Source organism: Trichoderma evansii (genome assembly GCF_050947405.1).
Source record: "Trichoderma evansii strain SZMC 28006 chromosome Unknown GGI43scaffold_5, whole genome shotgun sequence".
NCBI classification, from domain to species: Eukaryota; Fungi; Ascomycota; class Sordariomycetes; order Hypocreales; family Hypocreaceae; genus Trichoderma; species Trichoderma evansii.
In genome coordinates, this window is record NW_028145201.1 from 1564371 (window position 1) to 1586569 (window position 22199).

Genomic DNA, 22199 nt, shown 5'->3' on the forward strand with positions numbered 1-22199 from the left:
AAAAAGATATTTCGGCATGCATGCAGAGAAACTGCATACACTAAGCCCAACCATATGGGCATGTGACGGCTCGTGAATGATACACATTCCACAAGTCATAGTTGATCCTGAGTCTTTTGTCGGCCTCCCACATGTATTTCTGAAGATGAGTTGAGAGATATTGATAGTTAGCCATAAAAAAAACCTATTAAGATTTAATGTTTATATAAACGTTGTATGCCTACAATATACGGGCTGTAGATCAACGCTTTCTGTTAAAACCCAGATCTCTTATCCTCGTATATACCATCTCACAGCCAAGAGTTGCACATTACGACCAATCATGGAGGATCAAGTTTGCCCAGCCCTCAGACGCGTTGCACAAATTGGTGCTCTATATGATGCAAAAGCAGATAAATTTCTGCAAGCCTCAATTTTACCTACCGACCTATTAGCCAGCTATGTATCTACACAGCCAACTTCTACTGTGGAAATCAGACCTTATAAATGCGCTTCATACACGGATATATTCAAGGCCCTTAATATAGATGAAGCCACTGCAGTCAATATTCTTGCCGGGCTTGTTGATCTTGAAGGCGCTGCAGTTTTTGTTCGTGATTTCTCGCCCAGCAGTGGAGAGTTTTGTGCCGCCATTATTCATCATGTCTCGACAGTGCAGCAGACGCTGATCGAGGTGATTGAAGCATTTAAGCTTTATAGCGACTTGACGCCTTTGAAGAAAAATGACTGCACTCACGTGGTGATTGGAATTAACTGGGGTCTGAGGAGTGTTATCTCAGCGAATTGTTCCATGTCAAGCAAAGCTGGTCAATCTGAAGAGAAAAATGTCACTTTGGAAAAAGATCTGGATACTTTGACATACGCTATCGAATCTGCCTATCTCATGCCTGAAACAACTCCTACAATGGAACTTTGCAGCGAGCTCATGCTCTATAGCGATGTCCTCGAAAAAGAAGGCCTCGTAATGAGAGACGTATCGGAAGTATGCAGCTTCATTCAGATCGTACAAGATCATATTCGACGGGAGAACGGCGGAAAGGGATGGCCAATAGAATACACATTGCTACCTATCACAGCAGTTTCATATATGATATCTGTCCCAATGGGGGTTCACTGTAATTTCAGTCCAATCAGAAATGACGACCTATCTGCCTTTATTCAACTATTCGATGACTTTGGAGCTTCTGCAGCTGGTCTCCAAAGTTATTACACATACTTGGCAAGCCACATGATGCACACAAGCAAAAATCATATGAATCAAGTTTTTGATTATATGAAGACTCTGGAAGAACTCAGAAGCTGGACCGCAAATCGGCTTCTTTACGCCTTACAGGGAGCCCGAAAGGGGAAAGGGAGGTGCCCGATCTTGTTTGACTTATATCAACACGCCACTTCAGGAGACTTTACGGTAGAGCATGCATCCGCCATTATTGGACAAGAATGTAGCAAGCTCGAATTCATTAGCAGCGTTACTACACAGGGTGCAAGATATTTGGGCCACAATGGGATTTCTCTGGAAACGGTCAGCAAATCTCATAAAGACACTTCCTATTATGTATTTCATTTCAATTCCGCGTCAATGGATCAAAAGAAGGAATGGAATGATAACTGCGCTTTGTTACTGGAGTTACTAGGTCAGTCAGATGAGCATATGCCCGTATACATTATGGATTATGATGCAACGGACTCTCCTTTTTGCTCTGATGCGGGGCCATACATTTCCCAATACAAGGGCAAGGATGAGCACATCCCTGATGTTCTCCATCACCGTCAATTTCTCTCCTCAAAATGTTTCGCTCAATCCCGTGGTACAGTTCTGGACACTAGTGAGCGTGAACGACCAGTCAAGAGAGCCATTGTTAGGGTACCTTGCCCCAGATCAAAATGCAGTTTTAATTCTATGGAATGGGTCTGTCCAGTATGCTTTGCTGCGATCGAATACGGATTCAGCGATGGATTCTTCTACTGCGTATGTGGCCGCGGCGCCTACAGTACATTTGAGTTCAGATGCAATGATGCTAACCACGGGACTACCTACGAGAGGTATAATACAAAAGAGCTCAGGGCACTCTTGACTGAACTCGATCAGTCTGACTATATCAACATTCTCATTCTCGGAGAGACTGGAGTGGGAAAGTCAACATTTATCAATGCGTTTGTTAATTACTTGAATTACTCAACACTAGATGAGGCCAAAGACGCAGATAAGCTCGAATCTGTAATTCCATGCTCCTTCTCTCTCCAATACATGGACAGAAATAACTTGTCTGAGGGAATTAAAGAATACAATATCAAGGTTGGCGCTCGTGATGATGAGGCAGATGGTTCAACAGGAAAATCGGCAACACAGAAGTCATCTGTGTACCCGGTCACAATCGGGACAAAGACATATCGATTGATTGACACTCCAGGCATTGGAGATACAAGGGGCCACTCTTACGACAAGGATAACATGAACGATATTCTGAGTACTATTAGCAGCTACGATGAACTACATGGTATTCTGGTCCTTGTCAAATCTAATAACGCTCGCCTTACCGTTACTTTTAAATACTGTGTGAAGGAATTGCTCACCCATATACACCGTAGTGCCGCAAAAATTATGGCCTTTGGTTTTACTAATACGCGCATCTCCAACTACGCACCCGGAGATACGTTTAAACCACTCAAATCGCTACTTGATGAGCAATCGGATATTCCTATTACACTCTCAACTTCAACTACATACTGTTTTGACTCAGAAAGCTTTCGCTACCTTGCAGCGTGTAGGCAGAAGGTACCGATATCCAATGAAGAAGAGATACGTAGAAGTTGGGATCACTCAAGAAAAGAGGCGTATAGACTTCTCGGCTACTTCGAATCAACACCACCTCATTCTGTTGTCAGCACCTTGAGCCTGAATGGAGCGCGGAAGCTAATATCAGAACTGACAAAACCCATGGCAAACATTGCAGAATCTATCAGAAAAAATATCAAGCTATGCGAAAATCAGAAGATGGAGTTGAATGACACAAGATTGAGAGGAGCGGATCTTCATAAGAGGCTTCACTTGGAAAGGATTCAATTTATAGCTAAGAAGCTGGATAAACCTCGCACGGTTTGCAAAAACACCGATTGTTGTGATTTTAAAGATAGCGGTTTCGGGGATGGGGTAGTTGTCACCGTTTATAAGTCGCACTGCCACCGTATCTGCTCTCTGAAAAATGTCAAAGAAGATGTGGTCGCTGATCCAGGTATTATTGGCTGCGCGGCTTTTGGCGGCACGAACGTTTGCAGGCGATGTTCCCACCGATGGCAAGAGCATTTACATGTTCTTTATGACTTATCGGAGACCAAAGGCCAAATCAAAGATACTGAAATCGAAAGGCAGTTGAAGGCCAACGCAGACGATGTGACGCTACGGCAAATATCTATCACCAGGCTCGATCAAACTATTGAAGAGTATAAAGAAGAGCTCAGCGAGGTTCGACGAGCTGCAGCTCGATTTTGTCTTTTCTTGAAACAAAACTCTATCACATATATTAACGACGCTACATTGGAATATCTAGACATGCTCATTCAAGAAGAACAAGGTGTTATTGAAGCCGCAAAAGAGAGGGGCATCCTTACAAACCAGAAACGCCTCGATGCCTTGAAAGAGGACAGGCAGATCCACCTCCAGCTGGTTGAGACGTTCCAGCAGAATATGAATGAGCCCACTTGTCCAGATGGTGTGCTTCTTGACGAACAAGGAGTTGACACTCTTGTGAAAAAATTGTATCAGCTGAAGCATTTTGGCACAAACTTGGAGCATGTTAAATATGTCGTAACCTCTTCGAAAGAGGACACCTCTCGTGAGCGGCCATACCGTGTACAAACGTCTGGTCGAAACAGATACAGTGCAATGGGCAATGGAAAACGAACCTATGGCTATAAAAGGGGAGAGCCGCACGAGAGTCGTTCGTCTTTTTCGGCGGACAAAAACCGCAAAATGAGAGGCGACGGCGGTCATGGATGGAGCATGGAGCTAACGTCACGATCCGCTCATCCGAAACTTTCATACGCTGCAGCGGCCAGGCATGGTTCTTCAAACGAACAGACATCTACAAAATTCTTTGGTGCCATTAGGGCGTGGGTAGGTAATCGAATTTAAAATCGCGTGGCTGGCGCAAGATTGAATTGGATAGTCAATATAAGACTTACAATTGACAGACAATCCAAGTTAGCTGGTATGACGATAGTGGGTTGGAGGCAATTGTATTAAGAAGAGAGATGTAAACAGAAATTAAATATACTCTTAAAGTTCGTCTCCTTATCTTAGTGTCACTACTCATTTATGGAACACATTTCGTCACAGTAGAAGCAGTAGCATAATTTACTGGGGAAACGTTAAACGCGCTCTAATACTATAGGCCCCTAAGGGAGAAAAGATCTAATAGCAAGGATGGGCCCTGTTCTACGACATTGAGAGTAAGAGTAGGGGAGGCGGAGAGGGGGGTTTAATTGGTGGAGAAATAGGATTGGGCCTTGTTTACATGTACAATTTATAGTGGTTGAGATAGAATAGGAAAGGATTATTAGTATAGTATATAACTGAGCAATAATAACTTACAGCTTATTAAATTATTGGCATATCATAGTAAATTAGCCGCTGCTGTATATTACTTACCTCTTCCTAACAACCCCTCTTATCGCCAATATTTTCCCTTGAGAATGCATTCGGCAACAAAACCACAGCATCTTTACAAACATATTAGCCGCCAATTAGGTATTTAATTAGTTTAAGCCAGTGCTGAGATTCTGATATAGTAACAGCAAAATTCTGCCTTTCAAGTGGTAAAAAGTAGAGCCTAACATTCGGATAGTATAACTGCTTAATACATCCATAATCTATATTAGTCGAGTGTTGCTAGAAAGTGTAATGTTGAATACGAGAAGCAGAGAGCCGGAAGTGGTCAAGACGATAAGGCTGTCCAGACAACAGGTAATAATTCGTACGACATTGTGTTTTGTATGACATGTCATTTCATATTTACATGAAAACATCTTTTTAGCCGGAAAAAAAAGAAAAAAATGGGAATATATATAGTTGCACTAGCCTGCGGGACACGATACTACAATTTTATCCAAATTATAAAAACGCTCGTAGTCCTACGTGTTTTTGCATCAAATTAATCATTACTTGTGTTCAATTAGGGGTTAGCCTTAAATTCTCGTCAATCAGATCCGATCAATGATCTCATTCTTGGTGCAGTATGAGTGTGTAGTAGGCACAGGCACTGGTACGTTATACAAGGAGTGAATATAGCTAGAACGGGCGTTGTGAAAAACTAGTAGCGATTGACTTATGTATATCTGTATTTAGGCAATTATCACTGTTAGGACTATTATCCACGATGCCAATTCTGGCATATTATACTCTTTCCCACACCTCTCGCTTGCAACATGCATGCTTATTTCTCACCTGGCTCACATGTGACTACCTCTATACAGCATGCGGTGTATGCTATCGGGCCTGTCTAGATGTTTACAAGATTAGCGAGGTTACACCATCGTTCACCGTCACAGCATAAACCAGGTATCTAAAAATAACTTGGATTAGTATTCACGGAGTAATCAAGATTTATCCTTAAATGGAAAGTCGAGAGCCGTTGCATATTCAGCCCGGAATTTAGATTATTCCATATGTCGACTACACCCGGTCGTATGTTTCGTTGCCTAGATCGTACACAAACCGCCGGTTGATGCAGTGATTTATGCTTTTATATCAGTTTAGCACATTATAAGAGGCGCGGGTAAAATAGTTTTCTTTAGGCTTAATTTATTTACAATTCAGTAATCTGATGCTTCCATCGTGAAATGCGCGGGGTCGGCAGCAAGTACTGAGGAAATTTTTCCGTTAAAGGCAACTTGGATGACAGGACTTTGTTCAACAAATCACCTCAGCATATAGTGTTCTAATAGAGAAGTTCATGATCTCCTATCCGACAAGTTAGGAAAATTTAATATTCTTGTAGCTTAAACAACATAAGCTTACTGTAACCTTCCTAATCTAGACGGTATACTAAACACAATGAAGCTTCTTCTCCTGTCAATCGGGGTAATTGACTATCCGGAGAAAAAGAATTAACTAAACGTCTCAGTTTATAACAGTTGTCAAAGTCTTGTGAACACACATATATATACGTCTCTTTGTTTCGAACTTCACCACTTCTTTTTCGACTTCCAATACAGCCCAATCGCATCAAAAGCCTTTCCACCATGCAGTTCACAACAGCCATCTTCACCACCCTCGCCCTCGTCCTCTCCGCGAGGGCTGATTCAGCGATTTGCTTCCCTATTCCCGGCCAGCCCAGCACTGTCCCTCAGAACATCTTGGACCTCGACTCCCAAACCAAGCTCAACTGGGCGGCTACTCTTTGCTCCCAGCTTACTTTCCCATCTGACGGATTACAAACCGCCGTGACAGCGCTCGCCGATGGTATCCAGGGAGATGACGGCAAGCTCTACGGTCTAGAGGTGGTAAGTATCTAGGCTTCTGAATTGGTTCTTAATAAGTCGATATGCTAATGATAAATGATAGGCCGTTCAAGACATCCAAACTGAAGATAACTGCAACGTAGGTTTCGTTTACCCCCTTAAACTTAAGAATCCAACTGACATGGAGACAAAATAGGTCAACGCCAATGCCCTACTCGGAAGTCTGGGCTGCCCAGGCGGTGGTCTCTTGACTCTCAGCGGCCCTCTTGAGCAGTGGTCGTACATCACCGCACTCAACTAAGGACTCTAGCTATTAGTGATCTGATACAGCTCCAATGTCTCAATACCTGGTTGTTGCTTTTAGCGGCAGAATGAGCTCAGATGGGTTGATTCAAATTAGTTTGGCTTTGTCAATAGAATAATACAGTTAATCTACGACTTCTCCAATGGAAACAAAACTGAATGCTGATGGATTATCTGGGTTCACATATCTTGCCAACAGTTTCTATACCTCAATTGCACCATCCTTGTCAATAAGAACAATTCCGATATGGTGTAGTGGCTAACATCGCTCGCTCTCATGAAGATCCGAGCAGCCCTGGGTTCGATTCCCAGTATCGGAGATATCAAAACATTTCTTTTTTGCCCTTTTTCCACAACATCTACCACACCGTTTCTCTTCTCCACTTCTTTTCTTCCATCTCTTTTTCTTTCTTTCAAGCCAGTCCCCACTTCTTCCCATGTATTAGCTTGCCTTGTGTGATTAAAGTCTTTTTTCCCACTATGCACCACTCCACTACACAACTCCACTCAACTCTGGCAGAAATTTCCAAGAGGTTATGAACCACTTCACGTTCCCACCTCTCAACGAGTCAAGCGACAACCATCGCTCAACTCAGCACATCCGATATGGTGTAGTGGCTAACATCGCTCGCTCTCAACTTCCGTTGAAGCACCGAGCAGCCCTGGGTTCGATTCCCAGTATCGGAGACTTTACTTTTTGCAACATTGTTTGGCTACTGGCTTTCCTCTTCCTTTTTGCTAGAGTTACCTGTTAGAGTTACCTAACATTAATTAGACTTTGATATTTATTAACTACTGGGCAATATGTCATATCACAAAGGCAAGAGGCACACATAATCTTCTTAATAATTCTTATTGAATTGAAATAAAAGTCAAACTTTACTCCAGGTAGCAACATATCAGCGTCTTATAAGATCGCAGTGCTTATCCCTATTCATACCCAAAGCTAGCTATAATCCCTCCTCAGTGGCCCGTATGGCCAAACCCTCAGCTGTTTTTGTATGCTTCTTCTGCGCACGTAAAACGTCTCAAGTGTAAATGAGAAAGGAGTAGAATGAAAAAATCTTAATACACAAGGCAACCCTTTTAATCATTAAAACTGCCGAAATCTTTTCGTAAAATCGTTAAAACAAGTGTAGTGGTGAATGGGTAAAGTGTTGGTAACAATGCAAAGACGTCTTTATCGGTCTTTCTTGGGGGAGTTCTGTCATTCTTTTATTTGTTTATTTATTCTTGGAATCCCTGGTAGTCAAGGTTCCAGCAGTCCATCTGTTGGAAGATGTCTGGCTGTGTAGCTTGGGAGAAGCCAAGGTTGGCACTTGGCATCTCTGTAAACAGAGACTGGAAAACGGCCGTCTTGTCTAGTGAGGCCGGGAACAGTTGGAAGTCGGCGCCTTCAGAAGCATAAGACTCATCAAAACCCTCATCGACTTCACGCAGTGAGGTTGGTGTGTACAAAACCGCGTTCTGCTGTGCGTTGGGAGAGAACTCCTGCTGCTGTGCCATGGCGGGGATGGTAGCACAGGGCTGTGGTTGGGTGTGGTAGATTGGCATCTGTTGGGGCATCATTTTGCTGTAGACCTGCTCGGGGGTGGGAAGCTGAGTAGGGACCTGGACGTGGGCAGCGTAGATATCCTCATCGTTGATGATGAAGGTGGAGCCGTTCTGGTAGGGTGGGTACTGCTCGTACGAGGATGCTGCAGAAGAAGGAGAAGGATTCTCGAGAGCAAGGTCCATGGCATCGATGGTCTCAGGCTGCATGCCGTAGGTGGCGAGCCAATCCGCTTCGGCGGGGTAAAGAGGGAAATCATTGGTCATGATCTGAGTGCCCTCCTGTGGAGGCGTGGGGACGCTGTAGGACGGGGTGGTGGAAGGAGTAGAGACGCTGGCAAGAGGAGGAGTCTGCTGGGCGATAGAGCCGTTGTGGCTGGGGGCCTTCTTGCCGTTGGTCTTGGTGCGGACATAGGTCCAGCCGTGTGCCTTCTCCATGTGCTGCTTGCAGTTTGACTCACGCTTCGACTTGTAGGGGCAGGGCTTGAACAGGCACTCGAACATGGCAGGGGCATCAGAGTGCTTGTCGTTGATGTGGCGGTCCATTTCCTTCTCGGTGGGCCAGCCATAATCGTGGTACTTGCAAGTGGGGAAGGGGCACTTCCAAGGACGAGAGTGAGTCTTCTCGTGCTTGGTGAGGTCGCAGGGGCGTTTGAACTCCTTGGTGCAGCCAGGCTCGCGGCACTTCTTGGGAGCCAGCTCTTCCGGGCTGGCGTTCTTCTTCCGGCGGGCCATGGATCGCATGATCTCCTCCTCATCCTCACGCTGCTGGCTCAGGGAGCGCTTCAGTGGTGCGGGAGATTCACCCATGTCTACTACCTTTCCAGTGGCCATTGAAATGGCGGTGCCATCTTTTCTGATGCGAACAAGCTCAGCGGGACGGCCGTTCTCGGCGATACCACCATAGAGTCGGACCTCGTCAGATCTTGACGGGGCGTTAGTAGGGCTCTCTACATTGATGAGAGGAATAAAGCATGGTACATACTGGTCAATATCCATGTCGTCGGCAAGGCTGCCCTTTTCCTTGATGGCAGCGAGCTGCTTGCCATACTGGTAAATTTGCTCCTTCAAGTCGATAAAGTATCCGTTAGTGTAAGGTCGGTCGCCGGGCCGGATTTGTTCGCGGTCGGTTAGATATTCGACAGTCGCCTGGATGCATCGGACGGACGTGAGGCAGAAATCAAGGTACAAGGCGGCGGACTTGGCCTTCTCCTTTTGACGTAACAACCGATAAGCATCACCCCAAACACCATCATCAGTCAGAAGTCGACTTACCGGTGCCATGAAGATCAAGGTCTTTTCGAGATCTCGCAGGCAAATAATTTCCTTGGATCGAATGCGTCGAGGCACATCCAAAATAATGGGTTCAAAATCCTTGAGTGTGGGTTTCTCCAAGAGAGGGCGGAGAGTGTGTTCGCGGATGCGATTGATAGCCCGAGGGCTGAGGCTGGGAAGCATTGCGGTGGTGCTAGAAGCAGCCGACCTGGTCAGGGCGGACACCTGGGGCTTCTTGGTAGAGTCTGTGGCAGCGGCCTTTTCGTTGGTAGAGGCGGCCGAGCTGCCAATGCCGCTATCAGAGGCATGGTTTCGTGAGCGTCGAACGGAGCGAGGGCGCAGGACCCGTCGCTCCATGGCAGGGTCGACAACAGGCATCTCGAGGAAGCCTCGAGGAACAGGCAGGCTTGTGTCCCGAAGGGTCTGGCTTCGGGGGCTCTTGTCGGACAGCGAGAGGTCCTTTGCTTTGGAGAGGGCCTCGTCGATGTCGTTCAGAGTCAAGGCAATGCGACGCCGGCTGGCATCGACCACATCATCAAAGTCTGATTGGGATCTCTCAAGTCGGGGAGGGACAAAGTCGTCGTTGGAAGAAGTGGGAGATGTGGGAGAGTGGAAGGTGGCACCCTTGCGAAGGATGGCAGCCGTCTTAAGAGAAAGTTCATGTTCGCAATCGGTTCCCAGACGAGTCACCGGAGCCCGTCTGCGGGGGTTTGGGAGGGACATGGCGGCTTAGATCTGAATTTTCTTTCCCTGGGTGGGGAAGAAGATTGATGAGATATGGCCACAAGAGTCCTATCCACGTTGCAGCAAGCGGTTAGCTTCCTTGTCAATAGAAGAAAACGTCGATGTAGCAATGAGGCTCTAATGGAGGGTCGACAGGCGTGTGAGTCACAAGCCCGAAGATAGACGAGGGCTATGCAATACCGAAAGGGAAATGGTAGAAACCTGAGGCGATGAGGCCAGCAGGGAAGAGGAGGCCAGATATATGAGTAAAGAAGAAAGTAAAACCTTACCAATTAATGGGCGCGATCTGAATGGGCAGTCCTAGCCCACAGTGTGCTGGACGGGGAAGCGAGCCAGTGCAAATGTCAATGCGAGACGGACGAAGCCCAGGCAATCAATCTCGAGCAGAGCGCTTTGAAATGTATCCGGGGTTAACGGCTCCTTCGCTAGAACAGGCTGTATATGCGAGAGATGCTGACGCTGGAGAAATGGCGACTCGAGAATGATGTTTTGATGAGATCAAAAAGAGGCGCGAAGTATGCAACAGAGAAGATGCAAACAGAGGTCTCAAAGAGGACGGGGCGTAAATTGGATATATGGACGTAGGGACCCGGGACACACGGGGATAGGAAAAGAGGGTGGGCGCGAGAGGGACCGAGATACAACTCCAGGGAGTGGAGAGGACTGGGGAGGGGCGTGGATTGAGGCAGTAACTAGGCCTGATGCAAGCAAGCACGAGTCCAGAGCATGTAACAAGGCACAAACGAAGCAGCGAGGACAGAAACGAGGATGAGGTCGAGGTTGAGGGGAGGATGAGAAGAAGACGAGAGAGAGGCTTGGAGACTGATTAGAAACCAGTCCGGACTCAGCCCACCGCAGGCTGCTGCCTAACAGGCGTCCCTAATATGGCCTAGCGCAGGTGTGGGCTGAGGCGTAAGCGCTGCGGAGGACGAGCATCCCTGCCCACTGAGGACGGTGGCGGTACCTGGCGGTAGGGAGAGCCGCAACGGTACTCGCAGCACTAACAGAGCACTCCAGCCAGAGCGGTGCCAGAGCGGTGCCAGCGGCTTAGTGCGGCGCCGGTGCTGCGCTATGGGGGCCCGGGCGCTGGCAGCAGTCAAGCGCAGTCAATGCAAGGGGAGCGGCCAGAGCAGCGACGCTGCCAGTTTGCGCTGCGGCGAGCGCACGGGGGGCTTGTGCCACTGATAGCGACTCAGGTCGCGACGCTACCGCCGGCGACAAGCACAGCGCTGGTCCCGTGTATTCCGGCTCGGAAATCAGCAGCACAGTACTTGGTGTTTTCGCACTCAAAGTCCCCCCGGTACCTGTATTTTGCGATCCGGCCCAGCTTCCCCGGAGGGTCGAAACTCAAATCCTGCTGCGCTCCGCCGTTGTAAATACCAAGGAAGCGAATCCGACTCACTACTCATGCTAGTAAAACTCCCTAATATTGCGCTGGGCGAAAAGGCCAACTATTATTGCCGTTACGGGTAAAAGTCGAATTTCCCACGACTCTGGCGCGTTTCCACGCAATGCGGTCAAGTTCTTGTGCCATGGTGCAGACTCCTCCTCGTCCTGCTTGCCCAACAAGAGGTTCCCAAGACGCAGCTTCGAGGTGGTGACCGCCAAAAACGATGCACAGAGCACCCAAAAAGCCCACTCGTGTGACAGTTGGTGACGTGCCGACAGTGCGAGCTCCAGCACCACCACCGCGGCCATGAGCCTATCGTGAAGCCTCGCGCCTGTGCAGGGATCTGTGGCCGGCTGTTGTTGGTCTGGCTGGAGGCCGCGACCCGCATTTCAAAAATAAAGGACACACCAACAATGCCCGCCCATTGCTTCATGTTCCTTGCTCGTCTCTCGTCTCCCTTGCATGTCTTATTTTGCGCTGCCACTCTGCAGAGGCACTATTAGTCGTACCAGTAGGATTAGTTCCAAAGCTGTTCCCACCTGCCCACCTGCCACAGGCTCTTTACTGCGACTGAGCCACCGCTTAATCGACTGAAGTCCAAGAAGTGATGGAGCCCATCCATCCGGGTACCTTTCGTAGGCGAATGGTAGCGGCAGCCAGAGATTGACAACGCAGCAATGCCCTGCACTACATGAGATTTCTTGCGTTCAAATTACAGGTAGGTAGACTGCGGTCGAATTTTAATTGATTGATTAATCTGATTATTTTCTACTACCGTCTGCATCAATGTTTTATCACCGCTGCTATTACCGTTTTCCCGATCTTTAATTGACATTGACGGGCGAGGCTCCTGAAGGAAGCCGGCAGTCGGAAAGGATGATGATGAAATGATGTGTAGCAACATCTACGATCTGGCTAAATTCAGCTAACCCTTGAAGCGGCTAGGAGGGAAAAAATAGAGAAAACAAAAGTAGAAATCTTCAGCTCGTGTAATAGTGACTGGCGCCAGGATCATAGGTCACACAACTCAAGGGTAGGCTTGATCTAGCCAGATCGTCAGCGGCACGGGGGCATTACGAGCGTTTACGAACGCTCCAGCTGCTACAAAAAGCAAAATCTATTTTGGTTTCATCCATCTAATGGTTTATTCCCCCGTAAGATCGCATGGGTTCGATCGAAAAAAATGAAGCTGCCTGGAAAACAACAATATAATAATTTCGGTGCCTTGAGTTAAAAGGGGCGTGTATATCGCCAAAAGTTCAGAAATACGACTGCCTGAAGTATGGAGTCGCGAGGAGAGAAATAGGACACGCAAGCACCTTGCGCGCCAAACTCAGCACCCCTTGTCGTTTTCCATGCGTTCAGCTGAAGAACAAAAAAACGGACAAGATCAAAAACAAAAAGGTCTGAGATTGCATCACCAGCCCACGCAAGCAGGGTACAGTAGTAACGTCGACATGGCCACATCGCGTTAGCACAAACCGCCGAGACAAACCCAAAAATCATTCTCAAGAGCCGCATCGCCCAAGAACTTGAGTCCCTGGTAAAAGTGCCGGGGCCCTTTTCGGCGAGCTTGTGAAGGCAGCCGCATTTTGACATCCCCGCTTTTCGAGTTTGCCCAATAATCGAGGGTCAACTCATTACTGCATATCCTGGGCTTCACATGTGCCACGGTCATGTATGTCATATGTACGAGGGGGACGACTAATACGCCGTGTTGAGGGGGAGAAATGCTGCTGGGGTCCGGCGAGCTAAGCTTAGAATTTGGGTGCCTTAGCAGGCTGCTCGATATGAAGATGCGTGATTGGCCGAGTCAAAACGCTCAAAGTACTGCCTACATGCACCTTTCAAAAAGTACCTCCTCGGGAACAGAAAAGCCGGAAAGAATAGAAGAGGGGAAAGCAAAATTGATGACTTGTTTCTCGCATCCTTTGGGCCTGTATGCATATCGTAGTGATACTCGATGCTTATACGACAGAGCACGGCATCAACCGCGGCCTGTGACAATGCAAAGGGGAGACAGCAAGCGCCGACCAATGGCCAGGCTCGTACAAGGACATGGACTCCGTACTGTACATACTGTACAGTAGAGTTTACGCAGCTCCCTGCCATGTATGCTGGCGCTGGTCACGTTCGCTTTTCGACGGAGCCCATCATGCAGGACAACGAAGCCCAGAGCGCGCATCGATCTGCGGCGAAACCTGGCGGCGGCAGGGAATGAGTCAAACCCGAAAAGCTACACCACCCAACCCCCTTCTTGTCTAGCAACTGGCTGCTCCAGCCCTACGTGTGGATCGAGAGCGACGTGCCTCAGGTTCAAGTAGCATTGGCCGGATTTTGACGTGCATCATACCGATCAATAGTAGACAAGAGTAGCGAGGGGCGGCAGCGAGAGAGAGAGAGCACTTTGTGGCGTATCCAAGGGATGAAGCAAGTTCCCAACATGTTACGACTGCTGTCGCTGCATGTTCTCCGCCGAGCTGCATCTGCGCGAGTCTGACAGTGGGAATGGGTGAATGAGTGAATGCAGTGAATAGAATACATGTAACAAGGGAGGTTTTAGACATGCATTACTACCCAGCCGTCGTCGTGTCCAACAATAGCAGTGTGATAGGTACTGTTGCTGTTGCTGTCTTGGCCGCGGCGAGGAGCATATGAGTGTCGACCATGTGCCCGTCCGTACTTCATACAGTACAGCACCTAACCTACCTATCACTGTTGGGTATTTGCAACGCCAAAACCTGGGTCGAACCCGGACAGGCCTGTTGGAGCGAGACGGGCTCTTCTTTGCCGATCTCTGGCTTCAGTGACTGAACAGGTGACCCAAACGAGAACAGCCATCAAGAGTCGGCATCAAACATCCCGACAAGAGAAAGCCAAAAAAGAGCCGACCTGCAGAAAGCCAGCACGCAACTTGAATGGCCTTTCTGATAGGCGGGCCCATGACACAGAGTGACTCTGCTGGCCATTTTCGGCGATTTCCCAAAAGGGATTAGCCCGCCAATGAAGAGCAAGACAAGGGATCGTGGTGGATCCCATCAAACAGAATGGGGCGCCTCGAGCTTCAATTTTGTGTCCCTGGTCTGTCAAGGTCAGAGAGTGGTGCGAGGTCAAAGTCCTTCATTCCACTTGTTTCCGAGACTTGGCAAATTTGCAGTTCCGGTTTGGGGGGTTCATTGAGACCCCCGCGCTAAACTGATCGCCGCCGCTGTGTCTCTGCAAACTCTTGGGAAATCCCAAAACGGCGGCCATGCAAGACTGAGACCCTTATTGAAATGGTGGGTTGGCTGAACAAGAGTCATAGGTGGCGTCTAACTCGGTAGTTGACAGCTATCTGTATATGTTGGATGGTGTATTATGTAGGAACCTGGAGAATTTTAAGTGAGATAAATGCCGTTTGAGCTGTAAATTGAAAGTATGAAAGGAAAGAAACTTTACAAACGGCAGTAAACAATGTGAAGGAGTGTTCTTTATGGACAAAAGTAAAAGAGGATTTACCGATGCCCTTTCACCAGAACATCCTTTTTATTTCTCTTTTTTCTTTCTACTGGGCCACGAGGAAGATTAGCTAAATTTAGATATATTGTAAATGTTGTGGTGTATCAATATACTATCTTCCTTTCTGGCTGCCCGAATCTTGTAGGAGCTGTGCTAAGTAAATAATTAGCCCTTTGGGGGGTAAAATGGTAAATGCCCAGATGCGTAGACTGTTCAATTATAACATCTAAAAGGTGATAGTATGGCCTATTTGCTTACATCCAATCTCATACCGTTGTCTCATCGGCTTATCTCCAGACAAATAGACTACCTATATGATAACAATACCAATTGATAACCCGCTCAACTGCAACGTTGAACATGTTTCTTCCAAAACTCCCTAAAAGTGTGTAAATGTATGTATAAGAGTGCCGCCGCTCAAAGTAGCCTGGAAATCTCGTCACGCAACTTTTTGCTCGTTCCAAGCATCAGATCCAAGAGGGAGAGAAAAAAAGAGAGAATCCCAGAAACTCATAGTAGATACTGTTATTCGACTGATCTCATTCATTCCAGCGGATCAAAGCTTCTGATTCTACCACAATCTATCAACATGCCGCGACAAGGGTTCCTCTTTGAACCAATCTCCGAAGATGAGGAAGTCGAGCAAGGAGATTTTCGTTACGTCACTCCAAGTGAAGCTGATGGTTTAATACCTACAGCCTCAGAGAGACCTCAGTGTTCCATTTATCATACCTTTCCCATGCCAAATATCGTTGAAGTAGCCTCTCAAGCAAGCACTCTAGCGCCTCAGCCCCGGTATGGTGACCCATTTGAAGATAACAACATCATATTTCCGCGCTCTTATGCTTCTCTGCCACCCTTGGATGAATACTCTCCTCCTTCTTCGCCCCCGGCTTCACCTTCATCTACTTCATCCTTCTATACCGCTCCCACATCTTCCTCTGCTTCTATTCACGACCATAGATCACCCATAGAATTCATCAAAGAGCAAACCCAAAAACGCCTCCAGCAAACAGACCTTTCCAACAACTTCTTCATAAAATGGGGCATCGTCACAACCAACATGTACGGGGGCGTCATCCCCTCTGACTCTGAATACTCAGTCCCGCCCTTTGCTCTCCCAAGCTACGACGGCCAAGTTCGCCTCCGTTTCATCGGCAAAGCTTTCAATATGTCTCTTGCCACTCTTACCGGTGATATCGAAAAATTCCTCAGTCGGAATCTCTTCATCATCACGTGCCTCGTCTTCAAAATTGTCCCAAACCCGAATCTCATCTTTGACGATGATGACGGGTTCTGCTGCGGCGTCGATGTAGATAGTCCTGGCGGTAGAAAACACAATAAAGCGCTGCTATGCGCTATTCAGCAACTAGAATGGACAGACCCGGATATCATAGAGGCGGCAAATTTGTCCATGACAGATGAAGTAGGTTCTTTGGCTGTTCTGAGCAAGGCCAAGGAGTCACATACACTGCCTAGTGTTTCTCGGAAGATGGATGAGATGGTGAGGGAAGACCCGCAGCTCATGGATTTAGATGTCCAGAAGTTGCACGGGAAGGCTGTTAAACAGATGCGAGAGAACCGTCGGCATAGCCTGCTGAGAAACGTAGTCATGCCCGAAGATGTAGTAGTGTGAAACATTCCACAACAGTTAAACGTTTATAGTGTACAATGATTGATCTGATTTCGCTGTCTATTTGATTGATTTAATGATTTCCATAAAAATCACACATGAGCCCACCCATTGTGAACCAACACTTGCATCTCATTGATCAAGCAAAACTCACCCGGCTCGCTATTCCCCTTCTTCTCCTTCTCCCAGCGCCCTACTCTCCATCTCACCACCCACGAATCAAAAGTCCACGTCGTCCATCTCTTCATTCTATTCGCCCACCGGCCAGTGAAGATATCCCACGGAGATACCCAGGCCTTTGTCGCGGGATGTGTCGCCACGTAGGCCGGGTAATTGTAACCCACCCTCACCCGCGGGTTGAGATATACGCCTTTTATCTTTGACAGAGGGTTATCAGCATGGATGAGGCAGCATTCGGAGCCCTCGAGGTGGTGAACGGCGAGGGAATCGGGGACGGCTCGGAAGCGAAGCTGCGTCGACGATACAAAGGGCTCAGCAGGCATGACAACTGTCAAAGGATAGCAAGTTAGCATCCTGGTGAAGATGTATACTGGTAACACAGCTAAACATGGTGGGTACCACTAACCTATGCCGTTCCAACAGCTCTTCACCGGAACTGCGTCTTTATGGCTTACTAGTGCATCCCTTGAGCCCCGGGATCTGAAGTATGGCCATGTCTGCATAACATGCGCATTCCCCTCGATATCCCGTAGAGCAAATGTATCGTAGTACAGCGGAGGCTTCGAAAAATCCATGGAGCAAGCTGCGGCGTAGTTTCCGCCGTTGGTGTCCATCAACGTCAACACATCTTCAACCTATTCACCAATTTCCCATGTCAGCCTTTGGTTCAACTTTGTTGGCTCGTATATAGAGTAAGTGTATTAATCATTCGTACCGTGAATACCACATCATTCAGGAACAACACCTTGTCAAACGTGATTCCCTTCTTGCTCAACTCAATCAAGTCTTGTATCGTCTTGTTTCGTAACTTCGCCAGGTAGGGAATTCTTCTCAGTTCCCTCTGCCCCCTCGATGTGTCTATCCAACCCTCGCCCCTCTCTTTCTCTGGTTTCGTTATTTCGTCGTAGTGCGTGGTTTCTGACACCTCGACCCGTCTCGGAACGTTCCTCTTCTCAAGCTCTGCATCCAGCGTTCGTAGAGCTCCCTTGCTGTCGTCCCAGCTCCCGCTCTCGTATATGCTCACAAATACATTGTCGGCGCCGAATGTTTCGGTAAGCTTAATCACCGCATCGTTCCAGTAGTCCTTCAGCACCTCTGCGTTGTTCCAATGCATGCTGGCAATGTATATCCTCTCGCGCTGTCGCACCGCCCCGCTGCCGCTGCGCAGCCTGTGTTCTCGGTCCCCATGGACGATATCACGCTGTATTCGCAGAATATCAAAGATGTTGATCAAAAATAGAAGAAGTAGTGCGATCCTCGTCACTCGCCAGCGAAGAATTCGACGGAGGTACAGCCTGTTTGCTCCGGAAAGCAGCATCGTTGTTTATAGACGCGCTATGCAAGGATTGAGAAGTGAGAAACATGTGCAAGAGTTTAGGTGCTTGCTAATATCATGAAATGGGAATCGCTATGCCAGCCCATCGCGCCAATTCATAGGCGCGACGCGGCAATTAGAACATTGGTGTTTGGGAGCTTGACATGCCTTCATCCTCATCCCTGGATAGTGACGATAGAGTTCCAGCCGGCGGGTGCTCATTACAGCTTACGTAACAATGGTAGTGGATCGATATAAGCAGCCATTTGCATCGTTTATCGTTTGATACCCAATTTATTATACGAGGTGTAGCTTAGTATCTAGTAGAATCTAATAATAGTACAAGTTGAAATTTCGAATTTAGAAATAAGTCATTTATTATTCTGCATTTGACAAAATATGCCTTTTTGTTCAACTCACGCATTCTTACCCCCTACTAACCCACCCCCTTTTATTGTACACATACACAGTCTCTTGTATCGCATCATAAAACGAGCTACCTCCACTTACACATTTTAGCTGTTGACAATACTTTGTAGAGGCTCTTAACGGCCTAAAACAAACTGGTCTCCATCCAAAACCAGCTCCTCTTCACCAACACCAGGGGCTGGGCTCCCACAAGACCTCTATTCGCTTATTTGGCGAAGTGGAGGTCATATCCGAGCCACTTTCTGCGGACAACCTCGTCTACAGACAGTCCAGGATAGCCATAGGTCAAAGGCAAGAAGAAGTACCAGCAAGCGGCAGCGGCAGAGAGGATCACAACACAGGCAATCCAGGCACCAAGCATGCTCTTACCAGCGAATCGCTCACGGGCCGTAATATGTCTCTTAGGGCTAGTACGGTTGCCAGACTTGGAAGACTCTTCCTCTACTGCATCAGAGTTGAAGATGAACTCGACGAGAGCACCCGTGACCAAACAAGAGGCTAGATGGGCAGGGAGATAGTGGTGAAGGAAGAGTTGGCGACCCATAAGGTAGAATGGGAAGTAGTGAGTAGCCCAGGCAAGCCAGAAGAAGCCCGTAGAGTTGTAAAGTCGCGAACGAGTGCCTTTTAAAGACTAGTTAGAGAGTGCGCTGGAGGAAGAGGTTGGGAGTTCTTAATGAAAAAAGAAACCGGGAAGGGTACTTACGGTGGTCCAAAGCATCAATGTTTCGACGGAGAGAGATTTGGTCAGCTCCGATAATGCCAGCAAACACAGCCAGAAGACTGCTGGTAATCCACCAGCCAATGGGGTTGCCAACAAAGTAGATTTGCTGACGTGTGTCATTCTGAGTCCAGAAGCTCACTCCACGAAGCAAGAAGGGCCAGTGGTAAGGCTGGCTGGAGTACGGGTGGCTGCTGGTCAGCTTGTTGTTGTGGTAGAACATGGACCTCTGCAGCTCAAACCACTTGCGGAGGAACGGCAGTGTTTTGACCTGTCGCTGCTCCTTTTCGCGGCGAGGGGCGTCTTGAGCAAGGGAGGGAATGTCCTCGGCAATCCACACATTAGAGCTGACTGTGACCTGCTTGTTGCCGTTGATCTCCTGCTGTTTGTAGCCCCATTCGGGAAGAGGAGTGGTGTGTGTCCACATGGCAACTTTGCTGGGGAAGTGGATAAGCTTGAAATGGCTGGCAATAGTCTTGAACTCTTGGCCGACCTTGGCTGTCTCAACTCGAATCTCGAAAAGTGTGTCGTTTTGGCGTTCGCCAAACGCTTCCTCGGAAGACACGGCAGTGAATTCTTGGTTGGTGGGGTAATACGGCGAAGCAACATCGTGAGAGAGCAGAATCTTGTCCGTGACAATGTGCCTAAGTCGAACCAGGTCCATGTTCCTGACAATCCGTTCCGTGTTCTGCTCATTGTTGGAAGGAAGGATTTGCCAGTAGTTGTTGGTGTCGTTGTGAGGATAACCAGTGATCTGCTGGCCTTGGCTGGAGATACGGCCATCATCATATCTGAGGGGATAGGTGTCGGGGTGGCTGTGAAGGTATGCCTTGGTCTCCTTGTGCCTGATGGTGATGTAATCATAGTAGTGAATGTCGATGGCATTTGCCAGCATGACGTTATCGCTCAGAGTTTCCTGGAACTCTGGCGTCATGAAGTCGTCGCCAGGACCGGATCGAGTCAGGACGGCAAAGTGCACCTGGAACCAGAAAAGGTAGAAAAGGAATGGAAGAACGATGAGGCCAATGGCGCGGGCCACAAAGTGCTTTCCAAACAATTGCAGACTGATAGCACCGTCGCGTCGCTTGATATCCAAAAGGTCCCAGAGATCAATAACAACTGCAGAGCCAATGGTAACGAAAGCGAAGAGACCAACATACTTGGTCGAGATGTCGCAGGACAGCGCAAAGCCAGTCAAGATGAGCCACTTCCACCATTTTCTGCTGAAGGCCTCATGTCGCAGCTTGTAGAACTTGATATAGCACAAGAGACTGCAGGCCATGGCGAGAACCAGGGTGGCATCGAGGAGGATCAGGCGGGTTTGGCCAATGTGTGCGTTGTCCAAAAGGATCAACCCAGTGGCGACAAGGCAAGCAGGTAAGCTGTAGCCCGACTCCCACATAATCAGATAAGTAACGGACACAGTCAATGCACCGAGGATGGCGGGCAGGGCACGGAAAGCGACGTAGGGAACTTTGTTGGCAACGTAGGAGTCGCCGATGTTTTCGAAATGGAAGTGGCCGTCATATCCAACCAACCAGCCAACAAAGGCGAAGAGCAGCTTGGCAAAAGGGGGGTGGACATCGAAAAAGTAGGTTCGTTGAAGGTAGTATGAAGCAAACTGGGCAATCAACAATTAGCTTTCTTGTTGTTTCCAGCCATGATTATACCAATCCATATTGCAAAATGGTCCTTACCTTTCCGAAATGGACTTCGTCAAAGACAACCTCATCAGGGTGGCTGATACCCCAGAATCGAGTGACGAAGCCGAGAATGGTAACCACAGTCAATGCAATCTTGTGCTCAATCTCGCCTCGCTGAACGTTTTTACGCGATGATGCGGCTGCCTTGGACAGTTTATCGAGTTCGACTTCGGGGGCAAACGTGGAATCGTTGAGCGTCTGTTTGGACGCTACGCCCCGCTGTCGCAGGCTTCCCTGCGGCGTTGAAGCTCGAGCCATGGCTCTAAGAAGCTTTACCAGTAGAGAGTTAGCGAGGTCTGTGAAGAGCAGCGCAGTACAGCTTTTGCGGCCTGGAGCCTGAGGTGATGCCAGATCTCGACAAGCTCCCAATCGAAGACAAAAAGCTACGACATGTGGAACTGAGGCTGCATGTCTGGTGGCACTGGGACTTACAAGAAAGAGAAATTTGGCTCCGCGCCGGCTTGGAGAGAATCGAAGAGATATAAATAAAATGAAAGAGGGAATAGAAGAGAAAAGGAGAAAAGAGAGCCTGCAGATGCGTCGCGCAGCAGAGCCCGAATTGGGGGTTAATTGAGCCTCCCGTAAGTGGAATTGGATGAAGACGGCCGAGTCGAGCTGAAGCGAACGTGTCTTCGTCTCGACCCTGGAGCCGCTAGAGCTGCAGGGGGGCAGCGCAGAGCCACAGCAGGTATGGAGTACTTTGTACCTCTTTGTTCCTTCAAGCCACCTGGCTGAAGGAAATAGGATAAATGGAAGACAACATTGCACGTCTTTAGCAGCTCTTTTGGGTGCATAGAAAACAATTATTCGCTCAATTATTGATTTATTTAGCCTGTATTCCTGCTCTATGAAGACTGCATCTACATTCTGGACATCATGCTTCATCTTCCTTCTTTCGTCACATGCCGGTTTGACTTCAAGTAGCGTGTACTCTGCACTCAGGGTGTTTCAAACTGCCGACTCAGGACCCTGGAAATGATCGAGAAGATGCGTAAGCCCAA

General features: G+C 48.1%; 7 protein-coding genes and 2 non-coding genes across 9 annotated transcripts; 5 read left to right on the forward strand and 4 right to left on the reverse strand.

Annotated features, from left to right (window-relative positions):
- Positions 1-170: 170 nt before the first annotated feature.
- GGI43DRAFT_400218 (uncharacterized protein) lies at positions 171-4294 on the forward strand. The gene has a single exon (XM_083205443.1). The coding sequence runs from the start codon at positions 323-325 to the stop codon at positions 4130-4132; it is 3810 nt and encodes a 1269-aa protein (XP_083062914.1). The 5' UTR covers positions 171-322; the 3' UTR covers positions 4133-4294.
- A 1805-nt stretch (positions 4295-6099) lies between these two features.
- On the forward strand, positions 6100-6856 carry GGI43DRAFT_400220 (uncharacterized protein). Its single transcript, XM_083205444.1, has one exon. The coding sequence runs from the start codon at positions 6241-6243 to the stop codon at positions 6511-6513; it is 273 nt and encodes a 90-aa protein (XP_083062915.1). The 5' UTR covers positions 6100-6240; the 3' UTR covers positions 6514-6856.
- A 147-nt stretch (positions 6857-7003) lies between these two features.
- GGI43DRAFT_t77 lies at positions 7004-7082 on the forward strand. The gene has a single exon. It is a non-coding gene; the product is annotated as a tRNA-Glu (tRNA).
- Positions 7083-7362: 280 nt separating this feature from the next.
- GGI43DRAFT_t78 lies at positions 7363-7449 on the forward strand. The gene has a single exon. It is a non-coding gene; the product is annotated as a tRNA-Glu (tRNA).
- A 540-nt stretch (positions 7450-7989) lies between these two features.
- On the reverse strand, positions 7990-10311 carry GGI43DRAFT_421750 (uncharacterized protein; the record flags this gene model as incomplete). The annotated part of the gene is made up of 3 exons (XM_083208002.1): positions 7990-9238; positions 9299-9525; positions 9589-10311. 3 exons carry the CDS (start codon positions 10309-10311, stop codon positions 7990-7992), a joined length of 2199 nt encoding a protein of 732 aa, XP_083062916.1.
- A 1208-nt stretch (positions 10312-11519) lies between these two features.
- Positions 11520-12135, reverse strand: GGI43DRAFT_400229 (uncharacterized protein). Its single transcript, XM_083205445.1, has one exon. It carries the CDS (start codon positions 12028-12030, stop codon positions 11743-11745), a length of 288 nt encoding a protein of 95 aa, XP_083062917.1. The 5' UTR covers positions 12031-12135; the 3' UTR covers positions 11520-11742.
- Positions 12136-15443: 3308 nt separating this feature from the next.
- On the forward strand, positions 15444-16877 carry GGI43DRAFT_400233 (uncharacterized protein). The gene has a single exon (XM_083205446.1). It carries the CDS (start codon positions 15618-15620, stop codon positions 16854-16856), a length of 1239 nt encoding a protein of 412 aa, XP_083062918.1. The 5' UTR covers positions 15444-15617; the 3' UTR covers positions 16857-16877.
- GGI43DRAFT_400234 (cryptococcal mannosyltransferase 1-domain-containing protein) lies at positions 16878-18521 on the reverse strand. Its single transcript, XM_083205447.1, has 3 exons — positions 17749-18521; positions 17440-17668; positions 16878-17361 (listed from the first exon to the last, which is right to left on the reverse strand). Exons 1-3 carry the CDS (start codon positions 18349-18351, stop codon positions 16946-16948), a joined length of 1248 nt encoding a protein of 415 aa, XP_083062919.1. The 5' UTR covers positions 18352-18521; the 3' UTR covers positions 16878-16945.
- A 101-nt stretch (positions 18522-18622) lies between these two features.
- Positions 18623-21902, reverse strand: GGI43DRAFT_400235 (dolichyl-phosphate-mannose-protein mannosyltransferase). Its single transcript, XM_083205448.1, has 4 exons — positions 21631-21902; positions 21193-21468; positions 19481-21116; positions 18623-19398 (listed from the first exon to the last, which is right to left on the reverse strand). The coding sequence occupies exons 2-4, from the start codon at positions 21454-21456 to the stop codon at positions 18983-18985; spliced, it is 2316 nt and encodes a 771-aa protein (XP_083062920.1). The 5' UTR covers positions 21457-21468; positions 21631-21902; the 3' UTR covers positions 18623-18982.
- Between the last annotated feature and the right edge of the window lie 297 nt (positions 21903-22199).